This window comes from Papilio machaon, chromosome 4, assembly GCF_912999745.1.
Source record: "Papilio machaon chromosome 4, ilPapMach1.1, whole genome shotgun sequence".
In the NCBI taxonomy this organism is placed as follows: domain Eukaryota; kingdom Metazoa; phylum Arthropoda; class Insecta; order Lepidoptera; family Papilionidae; genus Papilio; species Papilio machaon.
In genome coordinates this window covers 7,195,530-7,208,415 of record NC_059989.1, presented here as the reverse complement: position 1 = coordinate 7,208,415, position 12,886 = coordinate 7,195,530, and the positions used below count along the sequence as shown (strand labels likewise).

Below are 12,886 nucleotides of genomic sequence, written 5' to 3'. Positions count from 1 at the left end.
ATGTTTTAAATTACTCAGAGATTGTTCCAATAGAGATTTAACTGAAAATACCAGTATTTTTTTTACAGAAACCTGATGCCAATTAAAATTTATATACGAGCACTAGTAAATATATATCTCTGTAAAGAGTAGCTTTGTTTTAATTGGCTTCATTATTACTTAGAGAGCATGTCCCTTTGTAAGCTTTTATGATAAACTGTATGTAATCTGGATACTAAATCTGCACTAAGGATATTCCTAAGCGGCCATTAGATAACCGAGTAAGTTAGTAAGAATTTATTACTTTAAAGCATAGTAGACTGTTTTGTTTTGACCACATAAAAATCAATTGAAGTAAAATTCGTTACTTTTTGCGGAGTGTAAACAAATGATCAAGTTCAATGGCCCCGATATTCATGTAACATCGCGACATGTCATCAAATCGATAGATTCGCATACAGTTTATTTCTTCAAGAGTCAACTTTTCTTCTATGGGACATGTTTGTGAAATCTACTGCTGGGTATCCAATAAGTAATCAATACTCTGACTTTACACTTTACTCACTATATTGGACTATCTTACTAATATTATAAATGCGAATGTTTGGATGGATGGACGTTTATTACAAGGTATCTCCGGAACGGCAAAACGGATCTTGATGAAATTTGGCATAGATGTAGAACATAGTTTGGAATAACACATAAGCTACTAATAAAGTTTTTTTTTGATTTCGCGCAGACGGAATCGCGAGCGACAGTTAGTAATTTATAATAATAACACAATATGACCATGTGCGAGAAAGGTGTCACTAAAGTCGTAAGGAACCCACGTGTCACATTGCTATGAATGTCTCATTATATAAATTAAGTCGATAAGACAATCGCATCCCGTCGTTTTTTTATAGGATGAGGGGGCAATCGACCAGTGGGTCGCCTAACGGTAATTGGTCTGATGCCTAGGAGACATCCGCAACACCAAAAGAACCGCAGATGCGTTGCCGGCATTTAAGGGAATCGTATTTTCTTTTCTTGAAGGACCCTAAGTCGTAACTGTTTGTAAATACCTATGAGGACAAAGTAGGTATTCTACAACTTGGCTGTGCGAGTTAAAAAGTTGTGCGAAGAAGAGAAGAAGAAAAGATTGCAGTGATAAATAATGTCAGAACTCTGATAGTTGATGTAATTTTTCACAGGTAATTAAATTAATAAAACAAAGATTAGTAAGCATTTATTTAATCGTTTGTTATCAAAATTATTATACACGTCGGTACAGGTTTATTATAGATACATACTTACTGTACATTTTTACATGAACAAGAAAACATTGTTCCAGTATCTTGAGTAACAACAAACAAAAGATTCGGTACCTGTTTATGAATCTAACGTTTACGTATCACGTACATTTTTCCAATTTGTCTTGTCGGTAAGCTTAACTAAAATATTTTTAGAAAATATAACCTCAAAAATGTGCTATATACAAATATTCCACTAAATTAAGACATCGTCTTATCACTTAGAGTGAGTTTACATTGACGGAAAAGATGTAAAAAAAACATATTGTTTCTTTTATTTTACCAAAGAGGGCGACAGGGAAAAGAAAACATGTCATCAAAAAAAAAAACAATTATTCGCACCACAAAAGAATTGTGTAACATCCAATAAAAGAAACTATTCAATCATTAAAAAGGATTCAAAGCCTTTCAAATATAATTATTCAAGACAAATACTCGTAGTAAGTAATAAATTAGTTAACATAGCATTCGTTATGATTTTATGAAAAAGCATTTTCAAAAACGTCTTTTTTTAAACAAATTCTTCAATAAAAATAGAACCAATAAACGACACAAAATTGTTCAGTTAGATAAACTAAGTTTAACTAAGTATGCTTAGCTCGGAAACGCATTTTATAAAGTTATTGAACCAATACCGCTAAGTACTTAATGGATAAACTGTCGTTAAGTAGACAATAGAAGCCGTCAAAATTGACGCGTTTTTGTTGATAAACAAGAAATCTGAATATGGACATTGAAGGACGCTGCATCATCTATTAAGGAAGCCGTGGAAGTCCAGGATTCCGCACGATCACAGAAGAGATGAAATGAAATAGTAATCTTTAAAACTAAAAATAAAATATCAATGGATAATATTCGAGAACATTTCAAAACCATGCACAAAAAGACCTTTAACTTCTTTAAAAGACGTTTCTTCTTAATTTTCTGTTCTATATTCTAAACGAAACAATAAAAAAAATCGGAAATACGGTAGTAAATAGCTACTTATACAATAAGTTTAGAGTTTCAAGAAAAAAATCGTAGATCAGTTATTTTGTAATAAGTATGAGATATTACTAAATCATAATTATATCTGAGAAACAAAACTAACAAAATAAATAATGTATTTATTATAGGTCCCGGAGGTCTAATTTTAGTCCTCTTTCCCTTCCCACCCTTTTCCTATTAGGAAAGGATGGGAAGGGGAAGTGGATTTGGCGGAAGAGGGGACGCAAAGGAAGGGGAAATATTCTCTTCCTGTGCGTCCTCTTCTCCGTTGATTGAAGGTAGGCCAACGCGTCTGCATTTGCGGATGTCTATGGGCAACGGTCGCCTCGCTCTTTCGGCGAATTCAGGTGGCTCGTTTGCCACCTTTTGATATAAAAAAAAATAAACTGATTATAAGACATCAAGTTAATTTAAATAATAACAAATATTATTCTATGTAGCTATCTTCTATATAAGTTGGAGGGGATTTAAACTGGGTTACAATATGGCTGAGCAATGCTCACATCAATTTCTTGAATAACTTATGAACAAATACAAAATATACATTTCAGTAAATGAATTAAAAAGAACACATTCACAATTTTGTGAGACTCGAAAAAGATACAATTTAGTCGGGTTGGATTACATGTTTAAGACAGTGACGTCATCTTACTAAGGTCTTATGTTATCGTGCACGAGTTGTACAACTATTACTAGTAATATTATCAAATTTAATACAAAATACAAATACAGATGTTATATTAAAAGTACAATGGCAAGAAAGTTAATTTATTTTAAAACCATAATTATTTTTCATCAAAAAAATTACAATTTTTGGGCATAAAATTTTTCTACCATCTTTTAATTAATTAAGATATTCTTCTAAAATATACAAATACTTCTTTATTGCATTTAAAGCGACGATTTCTAGAAAAAATCTAGTAATTAGATATTGAAATAATTAAATGAAAATGAAACTTTATAAACTGGAAAACATTAAACATGAAAAAGAAAGTACTTGGACTACGGAAATAAAAGTTGCCACAATTTAACCTATTTTTAATTTGAAAAAGTAAAAGCTAAAACTTAGCTACCGTGAAAGTTAAAAACTAATACAGAAAAATCAAACAAAACTTTCTAAAATCCTTAATCTAAATAAATGGTATTGTTCCATTAATTTCTCATTGACTAGGCGTTATTACCTTTTGTTCTAGAACTTTCAAACAAACAGAACCAACATAAAGCACGCAATCATACGTTTATTTTGTCTTAATATATATAATCAATAACGTAAAAATATTCGAGTTTTATACAAATCTCAATTTCTTATTACAAACTATAATTGACATATATATGTGCAAAAAATATATAGCACGATATATAATTGAAATTATTTCAAATATAATGTTGGTATAAATATATATACTTATACGTTTTTCCTATTTTAACTGTGGATTTTCACTGACGGAACACTTGTTATATATACGAAAAAAAACAAATAAAATCTATGGTTTGTGCAAAATGAAAGAAAGAGGCAATATGTTTTTGTATGTTTCGCAAATGTAACGTTATTATATAATGTGAATCATCGGAATTACTACTGTATTATTTTCATCGGTTAAATATAAATTAAAGACTAAATGAGTATAATTAAAAAATTCCTACGTAACTCTATAAACGTAATTTTCCAGATAGAAATAAAAAAAATGCCATTTCACTTATTCTCGTTGATATAACAGAGACAATAAATGGTTTTAGCTATAACCTACAACCATAATAATATTGTCCAACGACTAAAATTCTGAGTATTAATAACCTTCTTTTATAGTAATGTCTATGGGTCCTATAAGGGCCAAAGTAACAAATTGATTTTTATTTTTTTATGTTAAAAGCTACGTCTTAGTCTAGTTAATAACATGTATTAAACACAAATACACATTTACAGGTGTAAATGTGTTTTTTTGCTAAAGTAAAAAGGCTTATGCGGTATCTTTTCTTATATGGTTGTAACTTTGAGAGCCTCTCCTGTAAAGTTGTCAATTTTGTATTGGCCCTTATTTGTAGGAGTCATCAATGTGTCCCATATTATATTTTTCATACGGTAACCGAATTACGTGTTATTATTTCTAAGTTCCCGTTACATTTTTCTATTTTTGTTAATATACATTTTTTTACAGTTTTGTCAATTTTTTTTATTATTTAGACACTACTTTGTGTAATTTTTTCATCAAAATAATTATTTAATGTTTAAGTCAATTATGAAATTAAAATTATATTAGCATATATCAGAATCAAATTTAAAGGCGAGACATAAAAAATTGTCTTTACGTTTTATTAAACATCTATAATCAAGTTTAATTGATATGATTTAGTTTTACGTAGGAATGTAGTTTATTTAGGTTTAGAGGGGCAAGGGGGCGCGGGTCTGTGGGGTCTGGGGGGTTCCTCATACACTTCATCATACAAACACGCGTTAGTATACGTCACACGATTAGAGTATCTTTCACCATCACCTATTTCACTGTAAATATTACTAGAAGTATCCGCAACTTCATCATATTGCATACCAGACGTCGTCGGATGATATGCATAAGCGTACAAATCGAAATCAGAATTCTGATATTTAAATGCGGAATAATTTTTAGAATTTTCCAAAGAATCACTGAAATTCTTTAATTTCTCCCCTTCATCTTCATATTTAGGTACGTAGATATTCTTTTCGTAGTTATTTTCTTTTATAGCTTCAGTCGGTGTTAATTTTGTGTAGTAATCTTTTTCAAAGACATATTGTTGTGCGAGATTTTGTTCAAAGTTATCGTAAGTTAACTCTTGTTTGTATACATCGTTTGGATTAGATGAATATTTCGATGTCGAAGGTGAGCTATAGTCAGTGTTGGAATAAATATTATTCGAATTAGTATTTTTCGATCTTAGATTTAATGATTCGGATATTCTATCGTCTAACGACATTTGTGCTACAGATTTGATTAAATCTCTATTCGATTCTGTTCTTTCATTGAATGTTAAGTTTGTATTATTAAGTGGGATTCCGTATTTTTTATTATTTGGATTGGAACAATTGCTTATATTTAATATAGATAAATTATTAGATACTTGTGTCTCGTGTTGGGTGTTATTTGAGTATATTTGAGATTCGTTATTGCTAGGTATCGATTCGTTTATTTGTATATCATAGTTAGGTCTTTGAGGTATATCTTGATAAGAAGTCCAGACGTGGGTAGTTTCGAAAGGGTCTGAATGACTAACGAAACTATGCTCATTATGTGTAGATGAAACATTAAGATTGTCTAATGATTTAGCACCATATAAATTGGGATAATTTTGAGATGTTGAACATGATGGAACACTTTCTATACTCGGTTGTCCCCAATTCGGTTCCTGACCTGGAAAATTACAATTACTACTTAAAGTAAGGGATTACTGAGCAATAACATTTTTTTTTATTTTTTTTCTTGTAATTAATGACTTTAAATTAATTTAATTTCCACTTTAATTGCTACATTTGTTATACTCATTGTCTATTTTGTATAATGCAATAGAAAGGGAAGTCATTGGCTCCTTAAATATAAGTGAACCTGAAAGTGAAAGTTAAGGAGCCAAGGCGATATTGATGCTGTAATCATTTAAGTATGCATTAAAGAATCTTTATTATTATTATTAATAAAAAGAAATATTTACCGATTTCAGGCACATCAATAGGTTCATCCAGAATAGATGAGGCGTTGTCTTTCAAAGGTTTCTTTGTTGGTGAATTCACTTTAATAGACGGAGGTAGATCCAAATCTATCAACAAGTCTTCTCTTACTGTAAATAATTAACGATAGAAAATAGTTGTATAAGATATTGATTTGTAAAGCTTGTTTCGAGATGTTGAATAGAAAAAAAAATTAGTACGTAATACTGAAAAAAAGATTTAGCTCACGAAAAATAGCAATGCTGCATTAAATTAAAAGTATTTTTACCTTGATTAAGACTTCTGGAATGATTATCCCTAGCTTCCCTGGCGACCCTCTGTGCCCCAAGTGTTGCTCTGTCGTTGACCAGCTTGTTGTAGTTGAAGTGTTTGCTGCCGGAGTTGCCGGCGCGAGTTGTCGGAGGCTGAGTTGACTCTATAGTGCGACGCTTGCGGAGTACCACAGCGGAATCGTCAGAAACACCATTTATTGGTGAAGATGGGGAAGGTTGGACTAGAAGGAACGGTTTATCTAATAAATAAGGATAATTTTTATTTTACAATGTATTGTTTGAAATTTGTCATAATTCTGAAAAACCACTCCTCTTCTTTAAAATATCAAATCAAATGCAAATATAACGTTCCTGTTTGCTTAGTACCGGACGTCTTTTTAGATAATTTCGTTTATCGTTTATTTACTAAGCTTTAGTAGTAAACTAACATGATATTGAAAGATTATTAGTTTTTTTTTTTGGTAGCGGAATTTAATATTTATTAGTACTTGCCATCTTAATAATTTTACTAATATTATAAATGCGAAAGTTTTGATGGATGGATGGATGGATGTTTGTTTGAAGTTAGCTCCGGAATGGCTAAACAAATCTTGATGAAACTTGGCACAGATGTAGAACATAGTCTGGAACAACACATAGCCTACTTATTAAGTTTTTTTATAATTCCGCGAAGACGGAGTCACAGGCAACACCTAGTTTTTAAATAGTTTCGCGTAGGTCTTACTTGCATTATAATTGAATTAGATAACCCTACATACCTACAACAGTCATAGATTAGCTACTGCCAAGGTCAAGTATGGCAAGTTAGCACTTACGTAACATATCAAGTCACTTTAATTTACAATGAAATGTCACATAAACACGATTTATGCTTATTTATGCATCCATTTACAATAAAAGATAAGATTAACTGGTTAGGAATCGTTTCTTTTTACAAACATACTAGCTGTCGCACGCGACTCCCGCGCGGAATTAAATAAAAACGTAATAAGTAGTCTATGTGTGTTTCCAGTCTATGTTCTACATCTGTGCCAGACCTGTTGACCCGTTCCGGAGGTACCTTCAAAGATTCCTCCATCCATTAGTAGGAAGTATGATATTTTAATATGAAAAATTGTCTACTTTTATTGTCATTAACTAAACCTTCTCACGCTATAGACTTTGCAACCCTTTTAATAACCAACATAGGTTAAAATAAATACAAATAAGAAATCAATTTATCAAGCATCATAAATAAAATAGAAATGTTTAACAAATAATTAAAGCATTAAATTCATTTAGTTTTCATTTACATTTGCTCCTAGTACAATTTATTTCCTGGAGTATTATGTGAGCGCTTTCGCACTAATGCTCATATCCTGTGAAAGACGATATTACAGTCTCATTTACTTTATTTCCTCCACACATTTATAAATAAGTCAGGGTTATAAATAGAAGAGTATTTTTTATGTGATTAAATTTTACTTTTATGATACTTTTTTATACGTATTTTTCAATATTTTTGTTAATGTTTTGTTTTTGATAGATAATGAAGGAAACGGTTTTTAATACTCTGAAATTTTTTAATTAATCTTACTAATATAAATGCAAGTGTTTAGACGAATTGATGGATGTTTGTTTAAAGGTATCTCTGTAAAGTCTCAATGGATCTTGATGAAATTTGGCACATATGTAGAACATATGTAGAACATATGTAGAACATAATCCCACGCGGGCGGAGCCGCGGGCGAAAGCTAGCAATTTAATACGTTTCTAAACATTCGTTAATATTTTTCTATCGACATAGTAATTGAATAGTCAACAAACTTATTTAATTTATATCATCTGGGATAATCCAGAATCCATATTTTACATATACACATTATATGCAGACGTTCTATAGATACCTTCTAACAAACATCCGTCCATCCAAACTTTAGCATTTATAATATTATTAACATATTATTAAAATGTAAGATAAACATGATTAAGAAAAAGTATTGAATAACAGTACATTTGGCACCATTCTGATCCATAAATCATGCCATATTTTTATGTCCTGAAATTAAATAGTTGGACGCCATTCCGATAGAAAGTGAAACGGAACGTGACGCGTGCGTTGCAACAGTTGCTATTGCGAGTACACAATAATATATTATGTTGTATTGGAACGCAAAAGTAATATGTTAGCTATTTACGTCGGCAGCACGATCTCTGCATTATAATGACCGGGGATTTACGCTAATAATATTGATTCACTCAATTAAATAAACGTACATTTACAAAGTTTATATTTTAAAAAAATATTGCAGATTTGAAAAAGAAATCTATATTTAACTAACTTTAAATTGCGAGTAATTAATAATTCGCCGCCACTTAAATTCGCTAAAATAGCGATGCGACCGATGTCCATAGACATCCGCAATTGCAGACGTTACCGACCTTTAATCGACGGAAGAGGGAACGTATAGAAGGATAATATTTCCCCTTCCTATGCATACCTTACTCCATCAAATTCACTTCCCTTTCCATCCTTTCCAGATACAATATAATAGACTAGCTGTCGTCCGCGACTCTGTCCGCGCGGAATTAAAAAAAAAAGTGATAAGTAGCCTATGTGTTCTTCCAAATTATGTTCTATATCTGTGCCAAATTTCATCAAGATCTTTTGAGCCATTTCGAAGTTACCTTCAAATAAACATCCATCCATTCATCCATCCAATCGCATTTATAATATTAGTAAGATTTAATATATAATATATTTAATAATGCTAAATATACATTATCATAATTATTAATAATTACATAACAGTTACAATGGTACTTACCTTTTCTCATCGGTGAACCAGTTAACGGTTTTATAGTTGATGGTACATTTTTGCTTTTTGCTATACTCACTAACGTGCTGAAAAGTAATCAGAATTGATTTAACAAAACCTAATTTGGGAATTCAATGACAACTTTTAATTAAATTAATAATTAGAATAAATAAATATTTCATTATTTAGCCTCAATATATCTATTTCTACTTATACAAAGTGAAAATCGTATCTAAAATGGATCATATGATTTGACTAGTTGAAAAATTAAAAGAATATAAAATTTTTTCCAAACCTGGGAAAAAGGCTGACTTCTAATGTCCGTTGGTTCTGACCCTTCCACCAGTGCAACTCCGGCCTCTTATCAATCAATATGATCGCATCTCCAGCTTCTATAGTCATTTGACCTTGTTTGTGGTAACTATAATAAGAAATACCTCAATACTTAAATAACTTACTTAACTTAAACTTGTTACCAATAAACAAGTAGCAAAACAAACAAAGTTAAAAATTAAATGATCTGAATGACTTTCTTAATCTTCTATATATATAAAAGAAAGTCGTGTTAGTTACACTATTTATAACTCAAGAACGGCTGAATCGATTTGACGGAAAATTGGTGGGCAGGTAGCTTAGAACCAGGAAACGGACATAGGATAATTTTTACCCCGTTTTCTATTTTTTATTCCGCGCGGACGGAGTCGCGGGTAAAAGCTAGTTTTAATTTTTTAGCTAGATTATTTCTCTAACAAAACCTACCTCAAGCTAGCGATTGCAGTTTCAAATTTATTTGTTTCCATATATCGTTGTATGCCAGCGAAAGTTGGTCGTTCTTTAGGATTGAGATCCCAACACTGCATCATCAACATATAAATATCTGGGGGACATGCGGTGGGGGATGATAACCGTTGACCTTCCCTCATTATGAGGCGGAGGATCTCTGAACCATTTAAACCTAATGAAGAATAAAGAAAGTTTTAACACTTACAGTGCTAGCTCGCTGAATTCACAATAATAACAAAATAATAGTGGCATTGAATGTGTTACTGTGATGGAGACACAAAGCATCTTATATATAAAATTCTTGTGTCACAGGGTTCGAATTTGAACTGCTCCAAAACGGCTTGACCGATTCTCATGAAATTTTGTGAGCATATTTAGTAGGTCTGAGAATCGGCCAACATCTATTTTTCATAAGCCCCAATTTAGCTTTTTTTTTTACTGCGCGCGGACGGAGTCGCGGGCGACAGCTAGTATTATTTATATGTTTATTATGTCTTGTGATAATTTATAATCAGATTAGAATATCTGAATAATTAGTTTATAATGATTGTTGATTGCATATTCATAGACAGGCTATCATTTTAAGGTATGTTGTTATGTTTTTAATTTGGTTTGTTATGAAAACTTTTTATTATACTAAATAAAATGCTGATTCAATTAGAATAAAGATATTTTTTCTACACATTTATTTTTAGAAGATATTGTTTATGAGTGATAATTATAAATATTTATACTGTTTCAATTCTTTGCCTTTTGCGTACAAATACAAGCTAAATAATATATTATTACATAATACGTGAAATAAATATGAAAACCAATATTCTAATGTCCATTACTTAATTATGAATAGATTTTTGAATGCAAAAAAATTAAATTATACACTTTTACAAAATCCTAATTTAAATTAATACCTACTTCATCATCATCATCATTATCTGCCAGGGTTCATCCACTACTGGACGTAGGCCTCTGGCATCTATACCTACTCACTAAATATAAATTATTAAGCACTTACCCATCCATGGTTCTTCACCAAATGAATACATCTCCCAGAGTGCAACAGCAAACATCCACACATCTGATGCATGCGAGAATTGTCTTGACCGTAATGACTCCGGAGCACACCAGGGGAACGGAACTCTTCGTCTCTCACTCATTACATAACAGTCATCAGCATCAGGCAATGCTCTCATAAGGCCAAAATCACCAATTTTAACCTAGATAAGAATGAAATAAGATACTATATATACCACAAATGATTACCAACATATTAAGGTTGTTTATTATTTAGTGTTTTGTAAAACCTGTGCAACCAAGAACATTATAAGTAAAAAACCTCAATAAGAGAGAGTCAATGTTTGGTCTCAACAGACAAACTCCATGAGTGTATGTTTCTAGTAAGAAACTTCAGTTAGTGAAACCTTTATAAGCAACAAGAATAACGCAGTCTCTGCTGGACTCTTGCTTATCCAGGTTCGAGTGTATTTATATAAGTAAAACTTACCAAATCCAAACTAGATAATAATATATTCCTGCACGCAAGATCCCTGTGTAAAAACCGTGATTTTTCTAAATAAGCCATTCCAGCTGCAACTTGTCCTGACCATTTTGATATGTAATTTAATGAGACTTTGCCATTTTGTGCCCTAATATAATCTAATAATGCTCCCATATTTGCTAATTCACACACCATCATTAGAGGATGGAATACAACTCCATGTAACTTTATTAAATTAGGATGCTTCAAGCTATGCATTGCTTCTACTTCTCTTCTAAAGTCATCATAGATCCCTGGCTGTGAGAAAGCATCAGCTTTGAGCACTTTAACTGCGACTGGCACCATCTGACTTGACTGATCCGATACTTTCCATTCTCCACGTTTTACTACACCAAATGAGCCATTACCAAGTTCATTATGCAACCTGCAAATATTGTTTAAAGTGCATAATGATAAAATGGTTATTTTCATAGTAAGATATAGAAGTCTGTGATTATATTGATTACTGTCTTTATTTAGAAACTTACATTTTGAAGAATATTTAAAAATATATTAAAAATATTTATTAAGAAAATGTAATTTTGGTTACTTACACAATATCTTTCTCTAGTATAATACATGTAGTGCTCCGTGGTTCAGTAGGAGCTTGTTGTCTGAGAGCCAAATCTGTTTTCTCTCTGGTGACTGAACCTGTACCAAACAGTTTGTTCCAAAATTTTCGATTCCATAGTTGCAGTTTCTTCTTTCTAACAGCATCGAATAATCTGCGTACACCTGGTTTGCTGATGCCTATTTTTTCAAGATCATCTGCATGCACATAGTCAAAATGTGCTAACCTTGTAATCTAAAATTAAAATGTTATCGAATATCAAATGCGAAATTTGATTTATATTAAAAATCCTAATAATCAAAAAATTTAAGGCAAAAGTAAAGGAAAAATATATAAGAATAGAATATTCGATTTGCTAGTATTGTTTACCTGCAGTTGATCTCTAATTGGCAAATAGAATTGTTCCAGCTGTACATTTTGTAAAATTTCACATAGCCATTCTGTTCCGGAATCCATATTCATATAAAATTTGCCGCGCTACCTTTGCAATATAAAAATTAGAAATCTACTAGAAGGTAACATCTCAAGCAGGAAGCTTAAATTATCTTGGGAAAAATATTGTAACTGCAGTTAGGTTTTTCATTAAAGACGTAATATCATTGAATCGTAAATACTGTTTATGTTGGTATTCAGTTATATATTTAATGAAAATTAAATAAAATTAATACACTTTCAAAGAAACACAAAATAACAATTAAATTTCACTTCATTCGAGTTCGAGTTATGTTCTGTTTAGTGCAAAGAGTAATTAACGCTTCGAAGTGCTTCGAAGACTATAGAAATGAATTCAAAGAATAAATGACCGCTGAATCTAAATCGATTTTGCATAAAAAATAATATTTTTATGAAAAACGATCTGACGCGCTATTTTTTTGAATATTTATTATGAAATTATAAAAATTCAACATAAGTTAAAATAGAATTTGGAACATTAACTTCATTTTTGTTCAAATATTTAAGGATTTATACTGCG

The 12,886-nt window shown here is 31.2% G+C and overlaps 1 protein-coding gene across 1 annotated transcript; it reads right to left on the bottom strand.

Moving 5' to 3' along the window:
- Window positions 1-4,583: 4,583 nt before the first annotated feature.
- LOC106720173 (activated Cdc42 kinase Ack) lies at window positions 4,584-12,551 on the bottom strand. Its single transcript, XM_014514756.2, has 10 exons — window positions 12,283-12,551; window positions 11,897-12,147; window positions 11,310-11,727; window positions 10,821-11,022; window positions 9,782-9,977; window positions 9,318-9,443; window positions 9,032-9,108; window positions 6,221-6,445; window positions 5,937-6,062; window positions 4,584-5,641 (listed from the first exon to the last, which is right to left on the bottom strand). Exons 1-10 carry the CDS (start codon window positions 12,373-12,375, stop codon window positions 4,629-4,631), a joined length of 2,727 nt encoding a protein of 908 aa, XP_014370242.2. The 5' UTR covers window positions 12,376-12,551; the 3' UTR covers window positions 4,584-4,628.
- Between the last annotated feature and the right edge of the window lie 335 nt (window positions 12,552-12,886).